The sequence below is a fragment of the Microcebus murinus genome, chromosome 19 (assembly GCF_040939455.1).
Source record: "Microcebus murinus isolate Inina chromosome 19, M.murinus_Inina_mat1.0, whole genome shotgun sequence".
Classification (NCBI taxonomy): Eukaryota; Metazoa; Chordata; class Mammalia; order Primates; family Cheirogaleidae; genus Microcebus; species Microcebus murinus.
Window position 1 is genome coordinate 44,521,205 of NC_134122.1, and position 25,161 is coordinate 44,546,365.

Consider the following 25,161-nt stretch of genomic DNA (forward strand, 5'->3'; position numbering starts at 1 on the left):
AATTTTTTCTGTTTGTTTTTTAACACTCTCCATAGGGGGAGGGAGATAGGCTTCAATAGTGGAAAGTAAGATACTGTCTTCATTTATATGCTGAGGGATTTTTTAATGTAAGATTATTATTATTATTATTATTTTTTAGACAGAGTCTCACTTTGTTGCCCAGGCTAGAGTGAGTGCCATGACGTCAGCCTAGCTCACAGCAACCTCAAACTCCTGGGCTCAAGCAATCCTGCTGTATCAGCCTCCTGAGTAGCTGGGACTACAGGCATGCACCACCATGCCTGGCTAATTTTTTTCTATATATATTAGTTGGCCAATTAATTTCTTTCTATTTATAGTAGAGATGGGGTCTCGCTCTTGCTCAGGCTGGTTTGGAACTCCTGACCTTGAGCAATTTGCCTGCCTCGGCCTCCCAAAGTGCTAGGATTACAGGTGTGAGCCACTGGCGGGTGTTAATGTAAGATTATTTATGTGACTTACTTTGCAGCTGTTCAAGATCTTTTAGATTAATTTACTCTCTTTTTATGTCCTACTATGGATGGTTCTGAAATAAGTAGCCTCTAATAAGAAAAAATAATTGTTTTGAGATCTCATTCCCTAATTCAGAATTCTTGCTAGAATAATTCAAACTGTCATCAATGGGGACAAAAAGATAGAAATTAAATTCTATTTTGTAGCTTCCTCCTAAAAGTATATGACTAATTCTGAATGTTTACAATAAGATACAAATAATATGAATAAATTTAATAAAACATTAAGTACTAGCTTCTCTAGTAAAACTGTTCATCAGATCTTTTATCAAGTAGGCAAAATGATCAGAATTGAAGTTTACTTTCTTTTATTTCCAGTGTACATCTCTATAAGCAGTACTTATGCCCAATAAAATGGCTGAAGACTAGAGAAGGGACAGTAGGCCAAGCAAAGCTCAGACTACCTCTTGTAACCTAAAAGCTGCTTTCCACAATTTGTATCTTTAGAATAGAGCTTAATAATTAAAGCTAAGCATCTTCTACACAGGCCATTTTTTAACATTACTGTCAACAGTATTTGCACATCAATAATGGTCATTTTCATAATGGCTAATATATACACATAGTTCATTAAAAACAAATAAAAATCATGTTCATAAGATAACATGACCAATTAACAAAGATAAAATAGAATTAACAATTTAGTTTAACTCTGTAGAGTTCCTATAAGTTATGGCTATGAAATATCAATTTTATCATTCAACTTGCTTATCTTTCACTAATATATTTTAACTTTTAGTTTCACAAACTAATGGTAATTTGGTAAAGTAAATTTTTTAAAGCACCATATATTCAGTTATTAACCTAAATTTGTTAAAATCCTAGAACACTTAAGCTTTCCATTAATAACATTTTCTATTTTCAACACTGGAAGTACAAGAATGCAAAAGTACCTAAAACATTAGGATCTGTGTTGCTTTATCTTTTAATTAGACAAGTTTAGACTATATTAACTCAGGCAAACATGGTTAGAACCTTTTAAAATCAAATTTATCTTCCCTCATTTTTTTCTATAAAATGTACTTCCTTCTAAAAGGAACATCTCTGCTTTAAAAAGAGATTTGCATACTGGTTACTAGAAAAGTGGTTTGGCTGAGCATTACATACAGAATGGAAATAAGACCAGGGAACCCATTGTGAACATGTGATGACACTATCTGGCCTGTGTATTTATGTAACACTAGTTTTTGGCTGACCAGTATCCTCAAACTTTTTATACAATTTTATCCCAAAATATAACAACCTAAAACAAATGTTATTTTCTTTCAAATACAGTCAAAACTAGTTGTCTAGGTACTATAATTATAAAACTTACAAAATGTGGTCTGTAAACTAAATATGCTTAATAAGATATTGATTACAATACATTTTTTACAAAAAGCCAATGCATTTAAAACACAGACTTTAAGTTTACCTTCTAGCCATGTATAGAATGATTCTCCTAAAAAGAGGCACAGAAAATTGGGTTAAAATATTTTACATAGTCATTTATAGAATAAGTTAGGTCTATAAAATACTTCTTATTATGACAGATTAAGTAATATTCCTAGAAATGTCTATTGCTTCAGGTGAAATGGAAAAATAGGCATATGACTCTAGAAATAAAAGCCACAAGTAATTTAAGTAACTTTAAGATAATGTTCTTAAAAATAATATTTTGACTATTAAAATTTTTGAGAAAACATTTCATTCAAATTATGTAAATCTTGTTCATTGAGGGTTTAATTATCCAAAAGCATGGGGGTAAACAGTTTAACAATTGTAAATTTGCTCTTCATGACAACAACCATAGTACTTTTTAAAATTTAAGGAAAAAAGTGCATTATAATATACAAATCAAATTATTATTCCATTTTTCCTAAGACAATAAAGCTAGGTATATTTCCTTAATTACCTAACAGTATTAACTTTCAAGGGACAATAAAAATCCCCTTAATTTTCAATATAATTCTTCAGAAAAGTTAATGAATAGAATATGGAAGGGGGCTTGATGTATCAATGTGCTAATGCCATAAGACCTATTCCTGTTGCTGAGGAAATGTTGGTGAAAGGGTACAAAATGTCAGATACATAGGAAGAATAAGTTCAAGAAATCTATTGTACAACATGGTGACTATTGTTAATAACAACTGTCTCTTGAAAATTGCTGAGAGATTTTAAGTGTTTTCACAAAAATGATAAGTTTGTGAGGTAATTTATATATTAATTAGCTCAATTTAGCCATTCCACAATGTAAACATATTTCAAAACATCATGTTGGACACAATAAAAATGAATAATTTTTATTTTTCAATTTTTAAGAAAGAATTATTCCTGACCCAATACTCTTCTTCTGAGTGTGTGTGTGTGTGGGGGGGGGGAAGATGGCAGTCAATAAGGACCTAAATTGTTTAACATGCCTCCTAAGTTACCTATCCTTTTCTTATTATTTTTAAATTGAGAGTGACAGAAATTATAGGAAACCCAACACAGAGATGAGCTGAGTAAGGAGTCTGTGGGATAAATTAGATGATGGGGATTACTTTGCCGCCTTTGCAAAAAACACAGACATCTTTCTACAGATGCATTCATTCAACATACATCTACTAAGGATCATTCATCATTATCTCAGTTGTTTATTCAAAAAACTTCAACTGCCAATAGGAAAAGTCTAACTCTAAAAGTCCTCAATAATTTGATCTCTACCCATCTTTCTAATTTAAACTACCACTATACAGTCTTTCCTACTGCTAAGAGTCTCCTTACCAGTGGTCCCCTACCTTTTTGGCACCAGGGACCAGTTTTATGGAAGATAATTCTTCCATGCCAGTGGGGGGGGCGGGGAGGCAGAGCTCAGGCTGTGATGCAGATGGGGAGTAGAGCAGCTGCAAATACAGATGAAGCTTCACTTGCTAGCTGCTACTCATCTTCTGCTGTGTGGTGCCCCACCCCTTTCCTAAGTTTCAAGGAAGACAATTTTTCCACTGGGTGAGGGTAGGGGCAGTGGAGCTCTGTAGCCCAGTCAGCCATCAGCGCCCAAGGGGTTGGGGACTGGGGACTGTAGTCCTTACTGTCTCCCCAAACATGCCTAACTTTTCCTTTCTCAACTCCTAGGTTCATGCTATTTCCTCCAACTAGGATGTACTATCTAATTCTACTGGCCTAAATCTGTACCATTATTCAAAATTCATCTCAAATGCCACCTCCCCCAGTAAGCTTTCCCAAATCACTCCAGTGAGATATGATTTGTTTTACCTCTAAGGAGCTATATCACCTACTGTCTATACTATTAAGGAGGATTTTTTTACTTCGTTACCATTGTTTATATATAGTGCTTCTCCTTCCTACTACACTATATATTGTCAGCTCCTAGGGGGAAGGCATCATGTTTTATACATCCTACCTTGCACAGTGCAATAGATCACAGTGCCCTTGAACAAAGATAGTAAACATCCAGTTGAAATAAATTATTCTGGCTGTTTTCAGGGTATCTAATGACTAATACTCATTCAGTAACCTGAAGTAACCAATTATTGATAAGTTCGTCTTCAGATTAAGTATTACATTGATAACTGAGGTTATAAATTTCAAAGTCAATAAGAAAATAAAGAGCTCACAAGACAAATTATCTGATAAAACTATCTTAACTTTTCTCCATTTCCTCAGAATATATTCAAATAGATAATGATCAGAAAAATGGGAAATTTGGAATGTGAACTTGGTTTTCCAAACTACACATTTAGGTAAAGTGGTCTTTACACTTTTTTAAACGTGTAACTTTATATTATAAAAAATAATCTGTATTTGTCACCATTGATTGGTAGTTATTTTCTGGAAACTTTCTTTTGAATTACATAGAGGAAATATCAAATTTTGATCATTGTAAACATTTCCTGTACACTTAAAGCAAACACAAACATAAGAGTTTCAACTCACCATTATCTTCACCTAAAAGAGAAAATAGAAAAGATTTTAGAAAATGTTTTAAATAGCTGAGATTCCAATCTTATATATTTTAATATGGAATTAAAACTGTTAAACTATTAATTATATTCATGAACCTTGGTCAGAGTGTAGTCATCCTAAAAATGAGGCCTCTTAAGAGTATAAGATTTGTACCTATGTTTGATGCAATACATAGTATCAGAAAGCAACTAAAAATAATCATAAAAACCACTAGTTTCAAAAATTAGCAAATATACAAAGTTGTTCCTTTAATCTTTATGTACACAACCCTCTCTGAACATTTTTGTCTCCATGCTAGAATATTTTTCTCCTTTCAATTACTGCTCTTCAGCACAGATAGTAAGAGTACTTCCTAAACTGTAATCAATGAACCCTCACTGTGGTGCTGGCCCCAGGGCTGCTTAGAGGTAGGGACCAGGCTAAAAGGTTGGGCTGTAGGGCTGTATATAGCAGCTCCACCTGTGTCAGCTTTATATGTGGGATTCTGATGTAAGATTTCATTTTTGGAAAAAAGGTTGTGTTGCTCAAAAACTGTTGGAAAAATAGTTGTAGAAGCCTAACTCTTATAATTTAAGAATCGCATAGAAGAAACACAGTTAAGACCTGGGGCCATCCTAGCTCTCTGGGAGGCCGAGGTGGGCAGATTGTTCAAGGTCAGGAGTTTGAAACCAGCCTGAGCAAGAGGGAGACCCCATCTCTACTAAAAATAGAAAGAAATTAGTTGGCCAACTAAAAACATATATAAAAAATTAGCCAGGCATGGTGGTGCATGCCTGTAGTTCCAGCTACTCAGGAGGCTGAGGCAATAGGATCACTTGAGCCTGGGAGTTTGAAGTTGCTGGTGAGCTAGGTTGGTGCCATGGTACTTTAGCCTGGGCAAAAGAGTGAGACTCTGACTTAAAAAAAAACAAAACCTGGGCCAGGCACAGTGGCTCATGCCTATAACCCCAGCACTTTGGGAGGCAGAGGTGGGAGGATCACTTGAGGCCAGGAGTTCAAGGCTGCAGTGAGCTATGATCACACCACTGCACTCCAGACTGGCCTACAGAGCAAGACCCTGTATGTAAAAAAAAAAAAAAAAAAAGACTGAAAGAGCTGTTAATCAACAATTTCAATGGAGACAGGATGTAAGTAGCATCAGTAAGACCTATTTAATTACTTTATGGAGTACTCCTATAACAGCTAGGGCCCATTCTCTTTCTGCTTACTTTGTCTTTCGTCTTTCTTTTATAGTTTGTTTTCTTCTTTTCTCCTCTTCCCTCCATCTTTTTCTACATAGTGATTTCCTTCCTCTCCTCATCTTTCCAGCAGTTTCATGTCTCTAATTTATCATAACATGGGAGTGAAGTGTTCCTACAACTCCAGGGTTTTATTAAGTGAACAAAAGTATTTTCTACTTTAAAAGTAACTGACCATAGCAAAGGTCTGGAAGAATATCTTCCAAACTCTGTACTATGGAACAGAAATTTGGGGTGGGGGAACAGCATTCCCTTTTGACTTCATATAACTTCTATATTGCTTCAATTTTTATAAAATTTTATGTAATTAAAACATTTAAGTTGAAAATAGAAAAGTTATGAGGTAAAAGTAGTAAAAGAGACAAAGGATAAGAAGCCACACATCTTTTTCATTATCAAATTCCCTTCTCCAGTTTCAAAATCAGTTTGAGGAAGAAGAATATTTACCACATTGTAATAGAGTGAGCATGTAAAAGCAGTCTATGCATTCAACCCTTCCAAGTCTACTGGGTTCTCAGAAGGCCTAAAGATACAAATTTAGACCAGGAAATTCAATTTCTTAAACCAATCCTGGTCTAAAAAAACATTGGAATAGTAGGTCAATTACAGAGTTATTCCTAGGTTCAGTTCCTCACTGAGACTAGAATGAAGATGTGCCTAACTGACTACACCAATGTTGTCCCATTGAAATATAATGCCAGCCACATATGCAATTCAAAATTAAAAGTACAACATATACACGTCCTACAACGTACATGATGCAAGAGTTAATCTTTCCAAAACAATAAAGTTCTGTTCAGTGGCAATAATATTTTACACTGCTTCAGTTTTTAAATTTAAATGAACTAAAATTAAATAAAATTTAAAAATCAGTTTCACATTGGCCACATTTCATGTGCTCGGGAGCCCCATGTGGTAACTGCCTACTTTACTGGACAGTGCCCTATAGAGTAGCGCTGAAGGCAGCCTAAGTTTCTGAAACTTCTCCACATTCTTTCTACTCAAAGTATGGGACATGGGTCAGCATCCTCGGTAGCACCCAGAGCTTGTCAGAATCCTGGGCCTCACCCAAGACCTACAGAATCAGAACCTGTGTGTTAAGTCTTCTAGGTGATTTGTATACACACTGAAGTTTCAGAAGCACTGGTATAAGCCATTGGTTCTCAAACTTGGCTGCATACTGGAACCATCTAAAGAGTTCAAAAAAAGCCAATGCCTGGGTGCTTATCCTAAGGATTTTGATTGAATTATGTGGGTAGGGCCTAGGCATCCAGATTCTTAAGAGGTCCCCAGGAAATCTCTGATATATATGGATTACTCACATGTTATAATTTATTTTACATAAAGCTTCTAGTTTAGGTAATCAGGGGCACTGGGGTAGCAACTGTCCAATTAGGCACAGCAGCAGGAGGGTGAGGCTCCCACAATCTGGGGCTTTGTGTCTCTCACCAGCCTGCCAAGCTCAGTCCTCTCTACTGCTCTTTCTCTTTCGCTCCGGGAAGCCCAAGTGAATGCCAACAGCCTCCGTGGCCCTGTGACTTAGAGGTACTGAAAGATCCAGAGGGAGGATGCCGGGACACCACAGAAGTTGGGAAGTGTTAAGAAATGGCGACCATGAAGAGACCCCTGTTGTGATGGGAGGCCAACATACTGAGGTCTGCACAAGCCCGCTCACAGCTCAGTTGTCTCCCCGATCTCAATGGGAGAGACTCAGGACAGAATTAAAGATGCTGGATTATTTTACCAAGGCTTTGACTGAAATAGCATATTTTCAAATATTCCTAGACTGCTTTGAGGAATCAGGTTGACTTTATAAGGCCAACAAAAAGCCCTTTAGAAAAAAAAAAGCTTCTATAGTTTAGCATATAGCAGGTACTTGATAAATGATAGCAGTTATATAAAACAAATCTTGAGATTTGACTAGGAATCTTATTCTTCTGTTGATCAAATTAAGAAAATATAAAATAGTTGAAAATCTTTTCAGTATAAAGTTTAGTTGCAAAGATAATTTGCAAACAATATCTAAAAAGCATGCGAATGTATGTGTATGTATAAAACACCTACCGCGGCTAGGTGCCAGAGGATTTAAAGGACGATAAACAGACCGAGGCCTGAAAAAGAAAGCAGAACACCCAAACGTAAAATGGTTTGACTTTTATATATAATTATCTTCCCAACAAAAATACTCCCTTTCCCCACCTTCCCTTTACTCCTCCTGCCCCAGCCCCTCCAGTTACTTGAAACAGTTTTCTTCATAGATGCTGTTCCACACTCTCCATGCCGAGGTCCCTTTGTAGCCGGTGTAGCGCTCTGGGTTCAGCAACAGGTCTACATATTGAGCAGCTGGAGATCTCTCATCTGAATAAGAAACAATTCATAAAAACCATCCACATTTCACCATTTATCTGAGACAGTGTTACAAAGCAAATAGGACTAGGTAAAAGAAATGCTATGTCTTTTCAAGTAATCTCCAATTTCAATGTATAGTGGTTAGCATACTTGTGAGCGTACTTGACCCAGGATTCATAGTAACTTGGAAAAATTACTTCAGAGAGAAAAAAACACAACTATTCCCCTTCCATTGGAAACTCAGTGCTCTTTTAAGTAAATGTAACATCCCTCACCTTATTAAAGACTAAATTAAATCATTTCTTAATTTTTAACCACCCAGGATTGAAAGGACCTAACAGAATGATAACCTGCTTTAATATTATATTCAATTTCCTCTCTAAGCATATACCTACCTAACCACATGCTTGCAAACATTTTGTTAACATATATTGTATTAAAATGGAGATTTCTCTGCTACTCTTTACTTGGACTTAGGAAGTAAATGGCTCAATAACTTTGTGATTCAAATCTGATTATTCATAAAGCTATACAATGCTCTAGTTTAAAAAATACATATTACTTACTTTTACCAATGTTAACATATTGAAGTGTTTTTTGGGTTTTTTTTGAGACAGAGTCTCGCTTTCTTGCCTAGGCTAGAGTGAGTGCCGTGGCGTCAGCCTAGCTCACAGCAACCTCAAACTCCTGGGCTCAAGCCATCCTCCTGCCTCAGCCTCCCGAGTAGCTGGGACCACAGGCATGCGTCACCATGCCCGGCTGATTTTTATATTATATATATTAGTTGGCCAATTAATTTCTTTCTATTTTTATGGTAGAGACGGGGTCTCGCTCAGGCTGGTTTTGAACTCCTGACCTTGAACAATCCACCCGCCTCGGCCTCCCAGAGTTTTGGGATTACAGGCGTGAGCCACCGCGCCCGGCCTATTGAAGTGTTTTTTTTCACTCTCTAATATAGTTGGCACAACTTTCAAAAACTTTTTGAAATATTTAAAATAACTCTATTGCACGTTGAAACTCACATGAGTATTTACTAGATCTCTACCATTTGGACATTTTAATAGAGATCTCTGAGGAATACAAAAGATAAAAGAAAAATGGTCTTAATTATTGTTCTGCACGGTCTAGGTAGAAATGGGAAACACATGCTTTCATAACAAAAGAAAAATTATAATGACTGTGATTCACAAATGTATGATCATAATACATATAAGTTCAAGTGCTCTGTATGTTTCACAGATGTATTCCTTAATTTATTTGCTTACTACCTTTTGTTGTCATGAGATTAAATCAATTGCACCTAGTTTAAAACAAGGGTGCAAATATGATTATTAAATGTCCCTCTTCCTTTCATTACCTGATGGTATATATTCCTATCAGTGAACAACATTCACTGGACATTCAATGATCAAAGGTTGGGATTATCCATAGTCATAAAGGGAAAATAGCATCTTGATTCATGCTTTCCAAGAATTACCTGGTACTTTCATGATGTAGGCAAAGTACAAAGATAATTAACAACTTGCTATTATTACAAGGGTTGTATATAACTTACAGAAAATGGAAACATGATTTAGCAGACTTTAAGAATATTAGGCCAGGCGCGGTGGCTCACGCCTGTAATCCTAGCTCTCTGGGAGGCCGAGGCGGGCGGATTGCTCGAGGTTGGGAGTTCGAAACCAGCCTGAGCAAGAGCAAGACCCCGTCTCTACTATAAATAGAAAGAAACTAATTGGCCAACTAATATATATAGAAAAAAATTAGCCGGGCATGGTGGCTCATGCCTGTAGTCCCAGCTACTTGGGAGGCTGAGACAGAAGGATCGCTTGAGCCCAGGAGTTTGAGGTTGCTGTGAGCTAGGCCGACGCCACGGCACTCACTCTAGCCTAGACAACAAAGCGAGACTCTGTCTCAAAAAAAAAAAAAAAAAAATATTAGCTCTGTTTCTAGCCCTTAAATGATAAAGATATTCAACTATACAAAATAAGGCAAAGAAAACAATTTACAGATGGATAAACAAAAACTGTCCAAGAACACAGATTGATTCAGGACTAAAACAGTAGTTTTTTAAACTTTGATTTAAAAATAAAATTCAAAGTATGAAGTTATTAAAAGTATGGCTTTTAGTAAAAATACAATAAAAAGTTAAAATTCATTAATTTGTTTAATTTATTTGAGCTGTTTTTGAATAAATTCATTTGCAAAATTGATTCAATTATATAAACTAAACAAACATTAAATATCACATAAATATATTTTTTCTGATGCATATATATGTACACATTGATAGTAAAATCAATTTTATCAGGGTTTTTAACTTTTTTTTTTTTTTTCAGAGGCAGGGGTCTTGCTATGTTGCCCAAGCTGGATTTCAACTCCTAGGTTCAAGCAATCCATCTACCTCAGCATCCCAAGGAGCTGGAACTACAGAGGTGCACCACCACACCTGGCTCAATGATGCTGGTTTTTATAATGCCTTTCTTAAGCAAAATTCATATTTTCAGCGCTCTTAATGTTTATATCTTTAATTCAATCAACAGTTATTTTTTTAAAAATCTTTTTAATATTTTTTCAAATCACAAAATGGTGGGTTTTGTTAACCTATACAAACTTATATAGTTTATAAACTATAACTCATGGACCAAATCTGGCCCACTGCCTATATTTGTAAATAAAGTTTTCTTGGAACACAGCCATGTTCATTTGCTTATGTACTGCATTTACACTATAACAGCAGAGTTGAGTAGTTGCAACGGAAACTGTATAGTCCACAAAGCCTAAAATATTTACTGTTTGTCCATTTACTGAAAAAGCTTGTCAAGTGCTGATCTACACTGCTTTCCAGACATCCAGGGTGAGCAACACTGGTGGGAGAAATACAGGTTGAGGTCCCTGCAAACACACTAGTGCTAGTGCCCATCCTTACCCCATCACCTGTGACACTGATTTTAATTTGTTCCTAACTTATAACTTCTTTCCATTTGTACAGCTGCATCATTTATCCAGATAATTCTCTCTGGACGCCTCCTACTTCCTCCCACCAAAAGTTTCCTCTTCTTCCTCCCTCTATGAAGCTATTCCAAAGCTGTTCTTTCCATTTGACCATGCTAACTACTACCTAAGGATTCAAACAATTACCACTGAATCTAAATTCCTGGGAATTCATTAAGTTGAACTAAAGTCATTTGACTCCTCCTCAAGTATACCAATTTTCCCAACCAAATTTTCTTTTCACAGTCCTAATTTAACATTAGGGTTATGAGGTCACACCACATTTTCCAGGATGCTACACATTTATCCCTGCCTCCTAACCCTATATCTCCCTTAAAACATAATGGTAATGAAGGCCATCTCTTAGTGTGCAGGCTTTTTGCTTATGGTCACAGATAAAAAGTATTATATTAATATTATGGACTCAGGATTTAACATACAGCCTCCCATCAGTGACCCTATTCCAAATTGCCACTAATATTAAAACATGATTTACACAGTTGAGGAGAATCTACAGTTTATAAAGCTCTCAAGTAATTTTGATACACAGCCAAATTTAGAAACTGCTGTTTTAAACATCTTAAATTATTAATGAACATATTTTAAGGGACAAAATAAAAGTAATCTATCAGGCTATCTAGGCTATTTATGAACCAAGTACTTCATTCAGCAAATATTAATTAAATATCTACCATGTCCAGGCACTGTTCAGGCACTAGGGAAACAGGAAGGATACAAAAAGATACTACCTTCCCCTCAAGTAGCTCACAATCTAGTTGGAGAAGACAGACAACAAACCAATAAACTAAATAATATACTATACACTGCTGTCAGGTAGTTGTTAGTACTGAAGGAGGAGTGCAGGGGATGGGGTGGGGTGGAAACCTGCAGTGCAAAGGGACACAGAGTGATAGTGGTTACTATTTTATATAGGAAGGTAAGAGCAGGCTTCTCTGATGAGGTGACATTTGAGCAGAAATATGAACCAAAGGAAGAAGCAATCCATGCATAAAGACAGTAAAGACCGGGTGTGGTGGTTCACGCCTATAATCCTAGCAATCTGGGAGGCCCAGGCAGGCGGATTGCTCAAGGTCAGGAGTTCAAAACCAGCCTGAGCAAGAGCAAGACCCCAGCTCTACTATAAATAGAAAGAAATTAATTGGTCAACTAATATATATAGAAAAAATTAGCCAGGCATGGTGGTGCATGCCTGTAGTCCCAGCTACTAGGGAGGCTGAGGCAAAAGGATCGCTTGAGCCCAGGAGTTTGAGGTTGCTGTGAGCTAGGCTGATGCCATGGAACTCTAGCCTGGGCAACAAAGTGAGACTCTGCCTCAAAAAAAAAAAAAAAAAAAAAAAAAAAAAGACAGTAAAAAATAGGGCAGGGTAAGGAAGGCAGCTTACCTTAAAGCATATCAAGCAGCTAAATTATTCTATAGGGATCATCTTTCATTCAAATAAAGACAAAATCAAAAACAAAACAGTAGGGAGCAGGGGTATACAGATATATTCCCTAATAAACTGGGGTGAATATTCTTTCGATTTTTTTCAAATCTACTGAATTTAGATAATAGGAATAGCTAAATAATGACTCTATAGCTACCCTGACAGTGATGATTAAAAAAATATTATAGGTATAAATCAATGGAACTAAAAGTAGTGGCAATCCAATTAGTAAGTACCATGGTTTTATATGTCTAAGAATTACCTTAAAGAGAAAAATTGATTATTTTAAATATAATTCTAAAAACTTAAAGGATGATTTTATATAAACTTTTATGACATCACTCCCACTTTTACAATTTAAGAAACTAATGTTTTAAAAAATAGTTAACCCTACTTATAGTTATATGGCATATCATTTTATTTATAACCTCTGCAATTGAGTAATATTTTTTATTAAATACCTATTTACTATAGCAATAAAATATTACAGAAATGATTTATTAATCTAAAAACCTATTAAATAAGCACTATGAATTTTTTACTTTAATCAAAGCGGTATAATGAGAAATTGGAAAGAAGTAATTATGAGTGTTAGGCACTCAAATATAATGGGAATGAAAACCAAAGAGCAAATGAAAGAGTAAGCAGAAGTACAATGGCTTGCTTTGATAAAACCTTCGCCAATTCTAAATATCATAAGGTGGCTATATCATTAATTGCCCAGTAGTAAATTCTTGCTCAGATTTCTTAAAAATTTCCTTGCTAAAACCATATAAACCATGATAACCTTCCACCTCTTGACATTATTCTCAATTTACCATTCTACTAGAAGCTTACTGTAACTTATTCCATTATAGTCTGGATTAATAGCACAATTCTACCTGTAAATCATTTTTTAAACCTTTAGAAAACAGTATGATCAATTTAGATAAAATGAAGAGTTCAGAAGAACTGCTGTTTCCAAATATGCATGCCAGAACCCCAAATTGTTTTTTCCACCACCAAAAATACCAAGATAAAAGGCAAAGGGAGGCCAAATGAATGATTTCAGCCTACTCAGCACAATCTTTGGGAATATTATACTATAGATAAAAATGGAGTCACTGCAATTATCTTCTGTTAAGAGAAGTTGTAGTTACTCTGGTGGAAAGTGCACAGTCTTTGTATCACTCCAGGGGACTCTGGGAAAGAGGGCTGTGGGGAAGTAGAATTAAGAGTCCTCTCCAGTATTGGAAGGCATCTTCACATGAGCTTGTTAGGACCTACAGCAAACTCCAGTGTAAACATTTTTATAATATGTTCACAGACCTGTAACTAAGTAGCTTCAATAGAAGGTCCTGTGTAATCTTGGGCAAGTTACTTAGTCTTTCTGAGACTCAGTTTTCTCACATATGAAATAATATACACATATTAAGGTAGCTGCAAAGATTAGAAACAATGTATTTAAGGCACCTCACACAGGGCCTGGGACACAGGCTCTCAATAAATGCCATTATGAAGAATAAAACTGCACAGCAAAAACCCAGTATTAAAGCTATTGACTCAGATTATATTTTCATTGATTTAACTGTCTTTAAAAGGGTTAAAGTTAAAATAATTACAATAGTTTAATTTTATTACCATCAAGTTCACAAAAGTGATCCTGTGAATCATCATATCTTGCCCAGTCAATGAAAGCTTCTTTGCTTTGATTACTATGGGAAGGAGGAATAAAAAAGAAAAATGATTAAATTTGGAGTTGAAAATTTTAACATTCTATTCTGGTGTAATTAAAATAGATAATCTGAGATCACTTATTTATTAGATGATATCACAAATTCCATTATTAGTGATTACATAAGGAATGATAAAAACAAGTTATGTGAAAAGCATGTATTAACTCCCATGAGTGATTTATATTTCTTAACTACACTAAAATTATTAGCCCTAGTCCAATAATTTTGACTAGAATTTACAAATACATATAACATGTAGTTAAACACAAAAATCAAGCTGGCCTTTTCAATTGACTTAGAAGTTGTAATAATGTTTATATTTCTTTTTGAAGTAGGAATTAAGTTTACTTCTAGAATTCTCTTAATTTAAATTGCTCCTACACTTATAGGATCCAAAATACCAAGAACACCATTTCTATTATCTTCCCTCCAATGTGGTATTCACTGGTTACACCAATGCCACTTACATCCTACCTCACATTTAACAAAATCTGTGATCAAGATTTCTAACTTGAAGAACTGATAAGAAATAACTACATTCATTAAAATAACTTTGATCTACATCCACTTTAACCTACATTCAGGCCTTCTCTGTCTTGATATATGATGGCAGCATCTATCAGGGAAGCATTTTCCTACCTTTATTACACAAAAGGAAAAAACAGGATACAAATACTGTTTGTGTACCAAGTACAAATCAGGTAATTCCTGAATGCAGTACTGTCACAGTTAAGAATTTATTTGGTATTTGAAATACTGCTACATAACATAAGCACTACAAAGAAGTATATAAGGCTGGATGCTGCTCTACATAAACTTTATCAATGCATTTTCCCAATTCAATTTACTTTGGAATTTTTTCCCAATGGGAATATATAACTGACTTAAACAGTAAAAGTTAATGGAAAAATTTCTATCCATTGACTCAGTTGAAATATAAGATGCCATAAACAAGAATGCCTAAAATCTAGTTAAAGCTAAAGTGACATAACTACAGTTGTGTTTAATAAGATAGAGCTTATGTTGAAAATAGTGAAGAACAAATCAACTGTGATATAAATTCCTATCTTCTTGCTTATAATATGACTCAAGGAACATTTTTCTTTGAGCATCCTCCTTTGAAAAGGTTTTGCCGATTATTTCATCTAACTTCTACCTAAAGCCATGGTAGGGGAAAAGATACTGATTGTGCATCTAATGCTAACAGAGCTGGCCCAGTCTGATTGATAAATGAGTTAGAAGGGACCTTGGAGGTCATCTAGTCTAGTTTTTCCAAAAGTCATTTTGGGGATGGATACAAAGGTCATTAATATGAAATGTCCAATTTTCAAGCAAAAGTTCAGTTTATTATATTTCAAAAAAGAAGCAGTACAATCAATCAAAGTATGTGCCTAAACTCCTGGCACAGTTTTGCCATCTTTTTTTTTTTTTTTTTTTTTTTTTTTTTTTGAGACAGAGTCTCGCTTTGTTGCCCAGGCTAGAGTGAGTGCCGTGGCGTCAGCCTAGCTCACAGCAACCTCAAACTCCTGGCTCAAGCAATCCTGCTGCCTCAGCCTCCCAAGTAGCTGGGACTACAGGCATTCGCCACCATGCCCGGCTAATTTTTTGTATATATATTAGTTGGCCAATTAATTTCTTTCTATTTATAGTAGAGACGGGGTCTCACTCTTGCTCAGGCTGGTTTCGAACTCCTGACCTCGAGCAATCCGCCCGCCTCAGCCTCCCAGAGAGCTAGGATTACAGGCGTGAGCCACCGCGCCCGGCTAGTTTTGCCATCTTAATGGTAGCTTGTTTATGCCAGCAGCAAAGAAACCTGGAGAGCTAGTAGTGATGAAACCACAAATGGCATTTTCCACAGATTGTTGAGAATTGAATATTTTTCCTTGCAAGAAGTGGTCTAAAGCCTGGAAGAAGTGGTAGTCAGTTGGAGCAAGGTCTGGTGAATACAGTGGATGACAGAGAGTTTCCAAGTCCAGCCTCTGTAGTTTGAGCAGCATTGTTTTTGAGACATGTGGTCTTGCAAGAGGCTTAACCTGTTTCTACTGACCAATCTCAGCTGCTTAATCACAAGCATCCTCATCATTTTGTCCAATTCGTTGCAGTACATGTCCGCTGTAACGGACTGACATGAAACCGTAGCAGATAATACCAGTGCTGGACCACCAAATAGACACCATTAACTTTTCTTGATGAATATTTAGTTTTGGACTGTGTTTTGGCACTTCATCTTTATCCAACCATTGTGCTGACTGCTTGCAATTGTCAAAAAGAGTCTATTTTTCATCACACATAACAATATGGTATAGAAATTGTTTGCCTTTATGTTGTATCAGCAAAGAAAGAAAGGCTTAAAGGAAAGCTTTGAGATGATTTCTCTCCTGATGCTCATTTAATTCATGCACTACCCATCTGTCCAGCTTCTTTACCTTGCCAATTTGTTTCAAATGGTCCAATACTGTTGGAATAGTAACCTTGCTGCTAACTCAGATGAATCTGCTTCTACGACAGCTTTCAGCTCATCATTATATACCTTGGTTTTGAGTTACCAACATGGCTCACTTTCAAAATTAAAATCACCAGAATCAAAATTCTCAAACCATCAACATCCTGTGTGTCGATTAGCCACATCCTTCCCAAACACTTCAATGATATTTTGAGATGTCTGCACTTCACTGGCTCCACGATGGAGCTCATATTAAAAAATAACACGAATTTTTGACTTATCCATGGTTTCACAAAAATTGCTCTTAAAAAATGTGAAAAATAATCACAAGCCAAAATGTGCATTTGAAAGACTAAGGATGTACCTTCACAATAAGGAAAAAAAAGCAGTGTCAAAGTGAAATGTCAGAGATATCTACTGTCAAACTTAGTACTTAAGGAAATTGGGCATTTCATACTTAATGACCTAATATTTACGTAAGAATTTCTTGGGCTTAACCCAGTGCTTCCTGTCAAGATGGTGCTATGAGGTTAAAGTAGGAGTCTTCAAACTGGGAAACAAGCAGCGAAAGGAGACTGGATGGAGGGATTACCACGGGGCATGAGAAACCTTCTGGGGGTGATAGAGATGGTAACTGTCTTAACCGTGATGATGTTTTTAGTGGATGTGCACATATATTGAAACATCAGATTGTGCACTTTAAATATGTGCAGTGAATTTTATGTCATTACTACCTCAAGATAAAGCTGTTTAAAAATTACAGTACCAGTTGTTGGAGAAGTTTGGAACAAGGAACTCTCATATACTGCTAGTGGCCATATAATTTGGTAGAAATTTTAGAAAACCATTTGGCAGTGTCTACAATAATTCCATTCCCAGATATATATTCTCCAAAGAAATGCATACATGTATCTAATGAAATATTTTTGAAATGGCACCAAAGTGGAAAACATCCAGCTATCGATAGTAGAATGGAAACATGGCACATTCTTACTATATATAAAATACTATATACCAAGGCCGGGCGCGGTGGCTCACGCCTGTAATCCTAGCACTCTGGGAGGCCGAGGCGGGCGGATTGCTCAAGGTCAGGAGTTCAAAACCAGCCTGAGCGAGACCCCGTCTCTACCATAAAAATAGAAAGAATTTAATTGGCCAACTAATATATATAATATAAAAAATTAGCCGGGCATGGTGGCTCATGCCTGTAGTCCCAGCTACTCGGGAGGCTGAGGCAGGAGGATTGCTTGAGCCCAGGAGTCTGAGGTTGCTGTGAGCTAGGCTGACGCCACGGCACTCACTCTAGCCTAGGCAAGAAAGCGAGACTCTGTCTCAAAAAAAAAAAAAAAAAAAATACTATATACCAAAAAGTATATTAAGTGTTAACTTTGGAAGGTGATAGTGACTAGGAAATTTCACATGGTAATCTTTTGGGTATCAAGTATATTGCTCTGGATGGTGGCTACAGAGTTGGGTTTACTTTGTAAAATTAAATTGATCTTTAAATTTAAGATTTTTATATCTTACTATATGTATTATGATATTTAAATTTAAGTTTGAAAAATAATTTCTGTTCAACAACAAAAACTATAAGCAAAATTAAAAGACAAGCCCTAACAACTGAAATAGCCAACAAAAGATTATCACCAGATTATATACAGGATGCTTAAAATCAATAATAACTTAAAAATCCCAACCCTCCCAGTGGAGAAACAATTGCAAGGGATATGATCGGACAATTTACCTCAAAACCTTGTTAATGACTTAAACCTAGTCCCTAGATCATTTCTCTATTTACACTCTCTCTTTGGTGATCTTATTCAGGTTAAGGACCACTAATTACCATATATTCACTGACTAACTCCCAGACCTCCCCCCTCATTCAGACTTATATATCCAACTGCCTACTTAATATCTCCAACTGGATGTCTCACGGGCAGCTTAAACTTAGCAAGTCAGAGCTGAACTATAGTTTTCCATCATACTTGCTCCTCCTGCTGAGGTCCATAGTTCAGTAAAATGGCAACTCCACTTTTATAGTTTCAAATCTTATAGTTATCCATAAAGCTCATCTTTTTCATACCCCATATCCAATCCTTCAGCAAATCCCATCAGCTCAATCTTCAAAACATATCCAGAACCTGACCACTTCTCATCATGTCTACTGCTATCACCCTGGTCTGATCACTGTGTCTTATTTGTATTACAATAATCACATAACCAGTCTTCCATGATAGAACATCAGGCTCCCTTACCACAGGCCCCTGCTTAAAATCCTCCAATGACTTTGCATTCCACTCAGTTGAAAAGCAGTTCTCATTATAATCGCCTGCAGGGCTCTACAGGATCTCCACTCACCATTCAGCCCCCTGGCCCCATCCCCAGCATCTTTGGACCTTGTCTTCTACTACTTTGCCCTTGATCACTGTACTCCTGTTACACTGGCCTTCTTGTGAGGTTCTTCAAATAGTCTAGGCATGACCCTGCCACAGGGCCTTTTAACTAACACTTATATATACCTGGAATACTCAGCCCCCAGGCAGCCATATTACCACTCACCCTTTCACCTTCTTCAGCAATGTGCTCAAATGTCCTATTATCACTTAGATCTTCCCTGACCACCCAATTTAAAATAGTGCTACCCTCCTCACTCTTAGCCCTCTTCTTTCTTTTTCCCTGCTTTATTTTTTTTCTCTAGCACAATCATCATTTAATTTTACTCATATATCTTGTTTATTGTGTTATCTCCTCCAATGAAGATTATGCTATATAGGGCAGAAATTTTATTTATTATATACACTACTGTATTCCTAGTACCCTAGAACAGTGCTTGATTTGTAGGTATTCATTTGTTGAATGAATAAGAAACTCAAATGTCCAATAAACAGATAAAAAATGCTCACTAATAATCACAAAGTATAAATTAAACAAAATTGAGATACTATTTCACACTCACCAAACATTATCACCTTTTGGCAAGGATGTGGAGAACAAAACAAGCTCTCAGCACTGGAGTCAGTATACATTCACATCAAGTACTTTGGAGTGCTACTAGGCAATATCAAGAATAGTTGCAAAAGGACAATCCTAAAATTCAGCAATTTTACTTCTAGTGCACAACAAACAACATATTCAGGAATGCTCAAGCTAGTATATTTGAAAAGTAAAAAATTGGAAACAGGCTAAATGTCCACTGATAGAATAAATAAAATATTGTGTATTTATATAATGAAAACTATTCATCAGTTAAAAGAATGAGACGTGTTTCAACACAGATCTAAAAAGCAATTATGTACAATGAAAAAACATAGCAGAATGTTAAATACAGTATTATATCATTTATATAAAGGAAAAATAAAACCAAATACACAAAATAAAACTGTATGTTATTTATACATATGAATATATACATGATGAAACCAAAAACATAGACTAGTTACACACCAAATTCATGACAGTAGTTACTTCTAAGGACAAAGAAAACAAAACAAGATTAGGGAATAGGACATAAGGGATTTAAAATTTATCTGTGATGTTTCTTGTTTCTTGGTAGAAATGGTAGAAAATGTTAGTACTTATTCATTTGAAATGGAGGATATGTGGGTATGTTTATTATATTATCTGTCACTTTTCTTTACTATAATTTTCTTTAATAAATAAGACTGCTAACTTTATTATGAGTCATTAACAATTATAGTACATAAAAATACAAATCTACACAAACAGAAATTAAAAAGAACTTCTGCAGTATTCCATTCCTAGCCATAGATTATGTCCAGTTATTATACACTGCATAATCTGAGGCCATTTATAAATGAGTTATGTTGGCCTTCATAAGCAGGTTTCTGCTTAAAGCAAATAAGGAAAAGTTAACAGAAAAAAAGATATATGAAACTTAACAGTTATGCTAATAGCAACTTTTATCATTCGAAATGTAACATATATATTGAATTACTACTTATAAAAGACTTAGAGGTTCAAGCTCCATTTCCCATAATAATCAGGAAGAATGGACCTATAGTCCTGTTAGGGTCCATTCTTCTAAATTTCTACTTAATAGATTTGCTACTAATGGTACATTCTAGAAACTGAAGGACAAATCAGCCAAGAAGAGACAAGCTATGTGGAATTTAGGATAAAGAATTAACTTTTTCTTCCTTTTAAAAATTTATTAGTTGAAACTTTAATGGTTAGCAAAAATGTTTTACCAAAATCACAAGAAAAATAGATTATTGATTTAAATAAACTAGAGAATATTTTCTTAATACTACTAAAATAAAACTTGCCTTAATGTGCTGTTAATTGCTCCCAGTTTATTAGCTTGCTCACAGTCTTCTAATTCTTTGGTATTGTTTGCCACTTTCAAGTACTGTAAGGAAGTTTATAAGTTTAGTAATAATTATTACCTTTCTTTTTATTTCAGCTTCCCCCGGCAGAATAATCAATTTCTCAATGATGATACACTAAACATAGGTACATTCTATTATAAAGATCCCTATCATATGTAAGAAATACAAATGAAAATGAGGTACAAATTTCCACCAACTAAATAAGCCAACACATTAAGGTTTAACAAATAGCATTGATATGTTGGTGATGATATAAACTGAAAAAACCCTCTTGGGAAAGAAATTTGACAAAATATACCTAGAGCTATAAAAATACAAAAACCCTTAAACCCCCCCCAAAATACAAAAACCCTTAAACCCACTCCTATCAGTGAGACCATATCCCAAGGCAATAATTTAAAAGCAAGGTACAACCACCTTATTTGGCATTATTTGTAATGTTGACACAGGCACACCCTATGGTCCAGCAATCCTACTTTTAAATATAGACCTAGAGAAACTCTTACATGTGTGCACATGAGACAAAGGACAAAACTGCTAGTACATCACTGTCTAAAAAGAAAAACAAAAAAAAAACCTGGAAATTACCATTTGATAGAGGAGTGGCTAATCTGTGTTACAGTACTATAACTGACTACTATATAGCTATTAAGATGAATGAACAAAGTCCACATATAGCAACAGAGAAAAAATTTCAAAAGCGCTGAGGCGGGCGGATCATTTGAGCTCAGGAGTTTGAGACCAGCCTCAGCAAGAGTGAGACCCCATCTCTACTAAAAATAGAAAGCAATTAGCTGAACAACTAAAAATATATAGAAAAAATTAGCCAGGCATGGTGGCACATGCCTGTAGTCCCAGCTACTCGGGAGGCTGAGGCAGGAGGATTGCTTGAGTCCAGGAGTTTGAGGTTGCTGTGAGCTATGCTGATGCCACAGCACTCTAGCCCAGGCAACAGAGTAAGACTGTCTCAAAAAAAAAAAAAAAAAAATCAAAAGCTTAATGAGTAAAAACACAAACTAAAAAAATGTTTTTAATCTGAATAAATACAAAATGTTATTTAAAAATTTTAAAGATTTTACACAAAATAATCTATGTATTACTTGTGGATACACATGCAGTATATTACCTGGAGGTACATGTGCAATAAGAGTATAAAACCACAGAAGGATACTTCAGAAAAATGGTTAACTCTGGAGAGGGAGGAAGTAGAAAGGGACTGAGGAGTTCAGGGGGTTTCAACTGCCTTTATACTGTTTTTTTTATTACAGAACTGAAACGAAAGTAAATATGAGAAAGTAAACACAAAAGACTACACGTGAGAACAAGCAAGAAGAAAAGGGAGAGAGGATGGATGCACAAGGAGGAGGCAGAGAGAGGGTATGATGATCTTTACTATGTATGTATAATATTAAATACAATAGTGAAAAACTAAAAGTAAACAATTATCTAAAATATATGAATGGCAAAATAAATTATGGCATGCTCATAAGAGGAAAAGAGCAATCATTAATAAAGGAATATTTTAATACCATTTGAAAGTACTCAGTTCAAAAATATCTCGATAATTATTTTCTCTATACAATATAATCCTGCATCTGCCAGGTTGCCTAATTGAAACAGAATATTAAAAATATCTATATGATAAAACACTTGTTGAGTAGGTGATCTGACATTGTAGTTACATTTTAATAGTTTTTCTAGAGATTCCAAAAACAGAACTGAAATAATTTCAAAAGAAGCTTAGGAATGTATGATTTCTCTGTTTGATGCAAGAATCAGGGATTTGGAATTCTGAGGCAAGATGTCTCCATTCCCAACTAACCAATTGTATTATAGTTCTCTATCACAACCACTGTCAATCAGTAAATGGAAAGTTTCACTATGTGAAGCAGCAATTGTCAAGGAAGGAAAGGGACTCACCTTATTAGAATGCCCAGCTTTTATTCCAACTGGAATTTTACTCTTAAAGGAACAAAAAAAAAATAATTTAAAAAGTGATTTTTTTATAGATTTCTTCACAAATGGGTAACGCACTGCTCTAATTTACTCAGTATTTTATTCTAGGAGGAACATATACACATCCATTCAAATTCCGTTTTCACACTATCTCATGAGGTAAAAGTAAAGAGTTATCCCAATACACAGACTTGTAAATCAAAGTATAGAATAACATATACAAAGTCAGAGATCCAAAATGCAGTATTTCTTTACAGTTTATCATAATTTTTAGGTTAGAAAAACTGACACTTTTTCCATAAATGTTCTTACTACAGAAAAGAAAGCTTTTAAAAGTTCAAAATTATTTGAAAAATATTATGCATAACTTTAATTTCTACTCTCAGATGACATTTAAAGTTTAGAACATTTTAGATTACTAAAAGGCAAGAGTCAAATTTTTGGCCCATATGATTAACCCAGGGTTTATCACAGAAAGAACTGTGCATAGGCATGGATGTTCTTTTCCATAAAACCAATAATTAGTATGAGGGTTTAATAAATAAATCTGAATTACTGCAACTGATTTATCAAATATAACTCTAAACAAAAATATATTTTTACTCTTAAAGGAAAATGAAGATAATAAATTTTTAAAGACTCTTCCCTTTAGGAAGGACACTGGTCCAGACGTTTTTTTACTATTTTTAAGGACAGAAAACTAGACAAACAGATTAGGTAAGAAAAGTAAAAAGTGAAATGAAAACATACCTTACAACAAATTACTATTGGGAAGAATATAGTTAATTATGCTAGATGTCAAAAATCAAAGTCTAAAATGTAGCCTTCTCTTGGTAATAGGCATACTCTTTTTTAAAATATAAATGTAACAGGCCAAGTAGAAATCTAATTCAAAGCCTGACATTTGCCCACTTTACTCACTCTAATTCCCACTCTGAATGGAAGTTTAGATCCAGTAGCTCTTTTGTTTTTTTTTGTCTATGAAACAAGATGCAGATTCAATAAAAGCATGAAATAAAAGTACAGTGTAGATCCAGGCCTCTGATTTTTCTTTCATTTTAGAATCAGACTATTTTTCCACATCCAATCACTAATATTACTGGATGCAAGTGTCTTCAAACCCATTTTGGTGGCAATTATAGTGCCTTCAAGAATCTGGTTATAAAGGGGAGGGCTGAGAGCATATGAATTTGTTGACAAGTCCAAATCTACTGACATTAACCTCAAATAAAAGAGGTTATCCTTATCTGAAAGTACAAGAGAAAGCAAGTTTTTCCTTTTTATTTTTTTTTTATTTATACCTCTGGACAGGGCTCCACATGACAGTCTTTTATTGAACAGTGGCCATCTTCTGCCCAGAAAGGGCATGGTCGCTTCAGATTAACCTTGAGAGAAAGAATAAATTAATGTTAGTAAACATGTATTATAGAATGCTTTCAAAGTGTCACTGTACAGAGAGCACCAGTGACATGGTGGTAAATAAGAAGGAAAAGCTTCCTATCCTTCATGGCACTGATGCAGTTCAGAATTTAAAATGACCACAGCTTTTTAGACACCCAAAGGTAATATTAATTTTTAAAATAAATGGCCATTAATCCTCTGATACTGGAAAAAAGAAAGTTTAAGCTCACTGCTCATCTGAAGAACACTGGAAAGCATTTTAGAACTACTTTAATGTCTTCCAACCCCCTAATATTACCTTATCAATCCGTGTTCTTTCGTGTATCCATTCACATAACAAGTATGTACTGAGCATCCACTAGGTGTCAGGCACTGTGCTAGACTCTAGGGGAATAAAGAGACAGAAAAAGAGCTCCCTCCCTGCCTCCCAGAATTTACAATCTATTGAAGGAAGTAGAAATTACATGTTTGCATCCTCATTTAATTACAAGTCTAGTAAGTACTACAAAGAAAAATCCAGTTTTGTAATAGTTAGGCTGGTGGATAGAGCCCTCTGAAGAGGTAATATTTTAGGATGGATGAAAGTTGGAGGAAGTGTACATTTGGATAAGGCAATAAAGAGCCTGAACAGTTCTGGAAACTGAAAAACACCAGTCTGGCTGATCTTTAGCATAGAAAGGGGAGGGTGGCAGGGAATGAGGGTATAGGTAGGCAAGGGACAGATCATGTGGGACATTTTAACCAAGGTAAAATGGATTTTCATATTCTAAACATTATGGGAAGACCGCAATTCAATAGG

At 35.3% G+C, this 25,161-nt stretch overlaps 2 protein-coding genes across 5 annotated transcripts in view; one reads left to right on the forward strand and one right to left on the reverse strand.

The window, feature by feature from the left end:
- The window catches only part of GPR137B (G protein-coupled receptor 137B), a 79,005-nt gene extending 67,214 nt beyond the window's left edge, over positions 1-11,791 (forward strand). For 2 of the 3 annotated variants that reach the window (XR_012913552.1, XM_075995491.1), the window contains one exon: positions 10,399-11,791. Coding sequence is in view for 1 of the 3 variants with exons in the window: in XM_075995491.1 (XP_075851606.1) it covers positions 10,399-10,444 (46 nt within the window). In the remaining 2 variants the exon portion in view is untranslated. Of the gene's footprint in view, positions 1-7,971; positions 8,052-10,398 lie in introns of those variants that run through there. The other variant, XR_012913551.1, reaches the window with a different exon arrangement.
- Positions 1-25,161, reverse strand: part of ERO1B (endoplasmic reticulum oxidoreductase 1 beta) — a 62,757-nt gene that overhangs the window by 12,538 nt on the left and 25,058 nt on the right. For both annotated transcript variants that reach the window (XM_012738288.2, XM_012738289.3), the window contains exons 3-10: positions 24,263-24,346; positions 22,926-22,967; positions 20,943-21,025; positions 14,119-14,192; positions 7,951-8,071; positions 7,778-7,824; positions 4,446-4,457; positions 1,945-1,971 (exon numbers count right to left, since the gene is read on the reverse strand). In XM_012738288.2, coding sequence (XP_012593742.1) covers positions 1,945-1,971; positions 4,446-4,457; positions 7,778-7,824; positions 7,951-8,071; positions 14,119-14,192; positions 20,943-21,025; positions 22,926-22,967; positions 24,263-24,346 — 490 coding nt within the window. The remainder of the gene's footprint in view (positions 1-1,944; positions 1,972-4,445; positions 4,458-7,777; positions 7,825-7,950; positions 8,072-14,118; positions 14,193-20,942; positions 21,026-22,925; positions 22,968-24,262; positions 24,347-25,161) is intronic.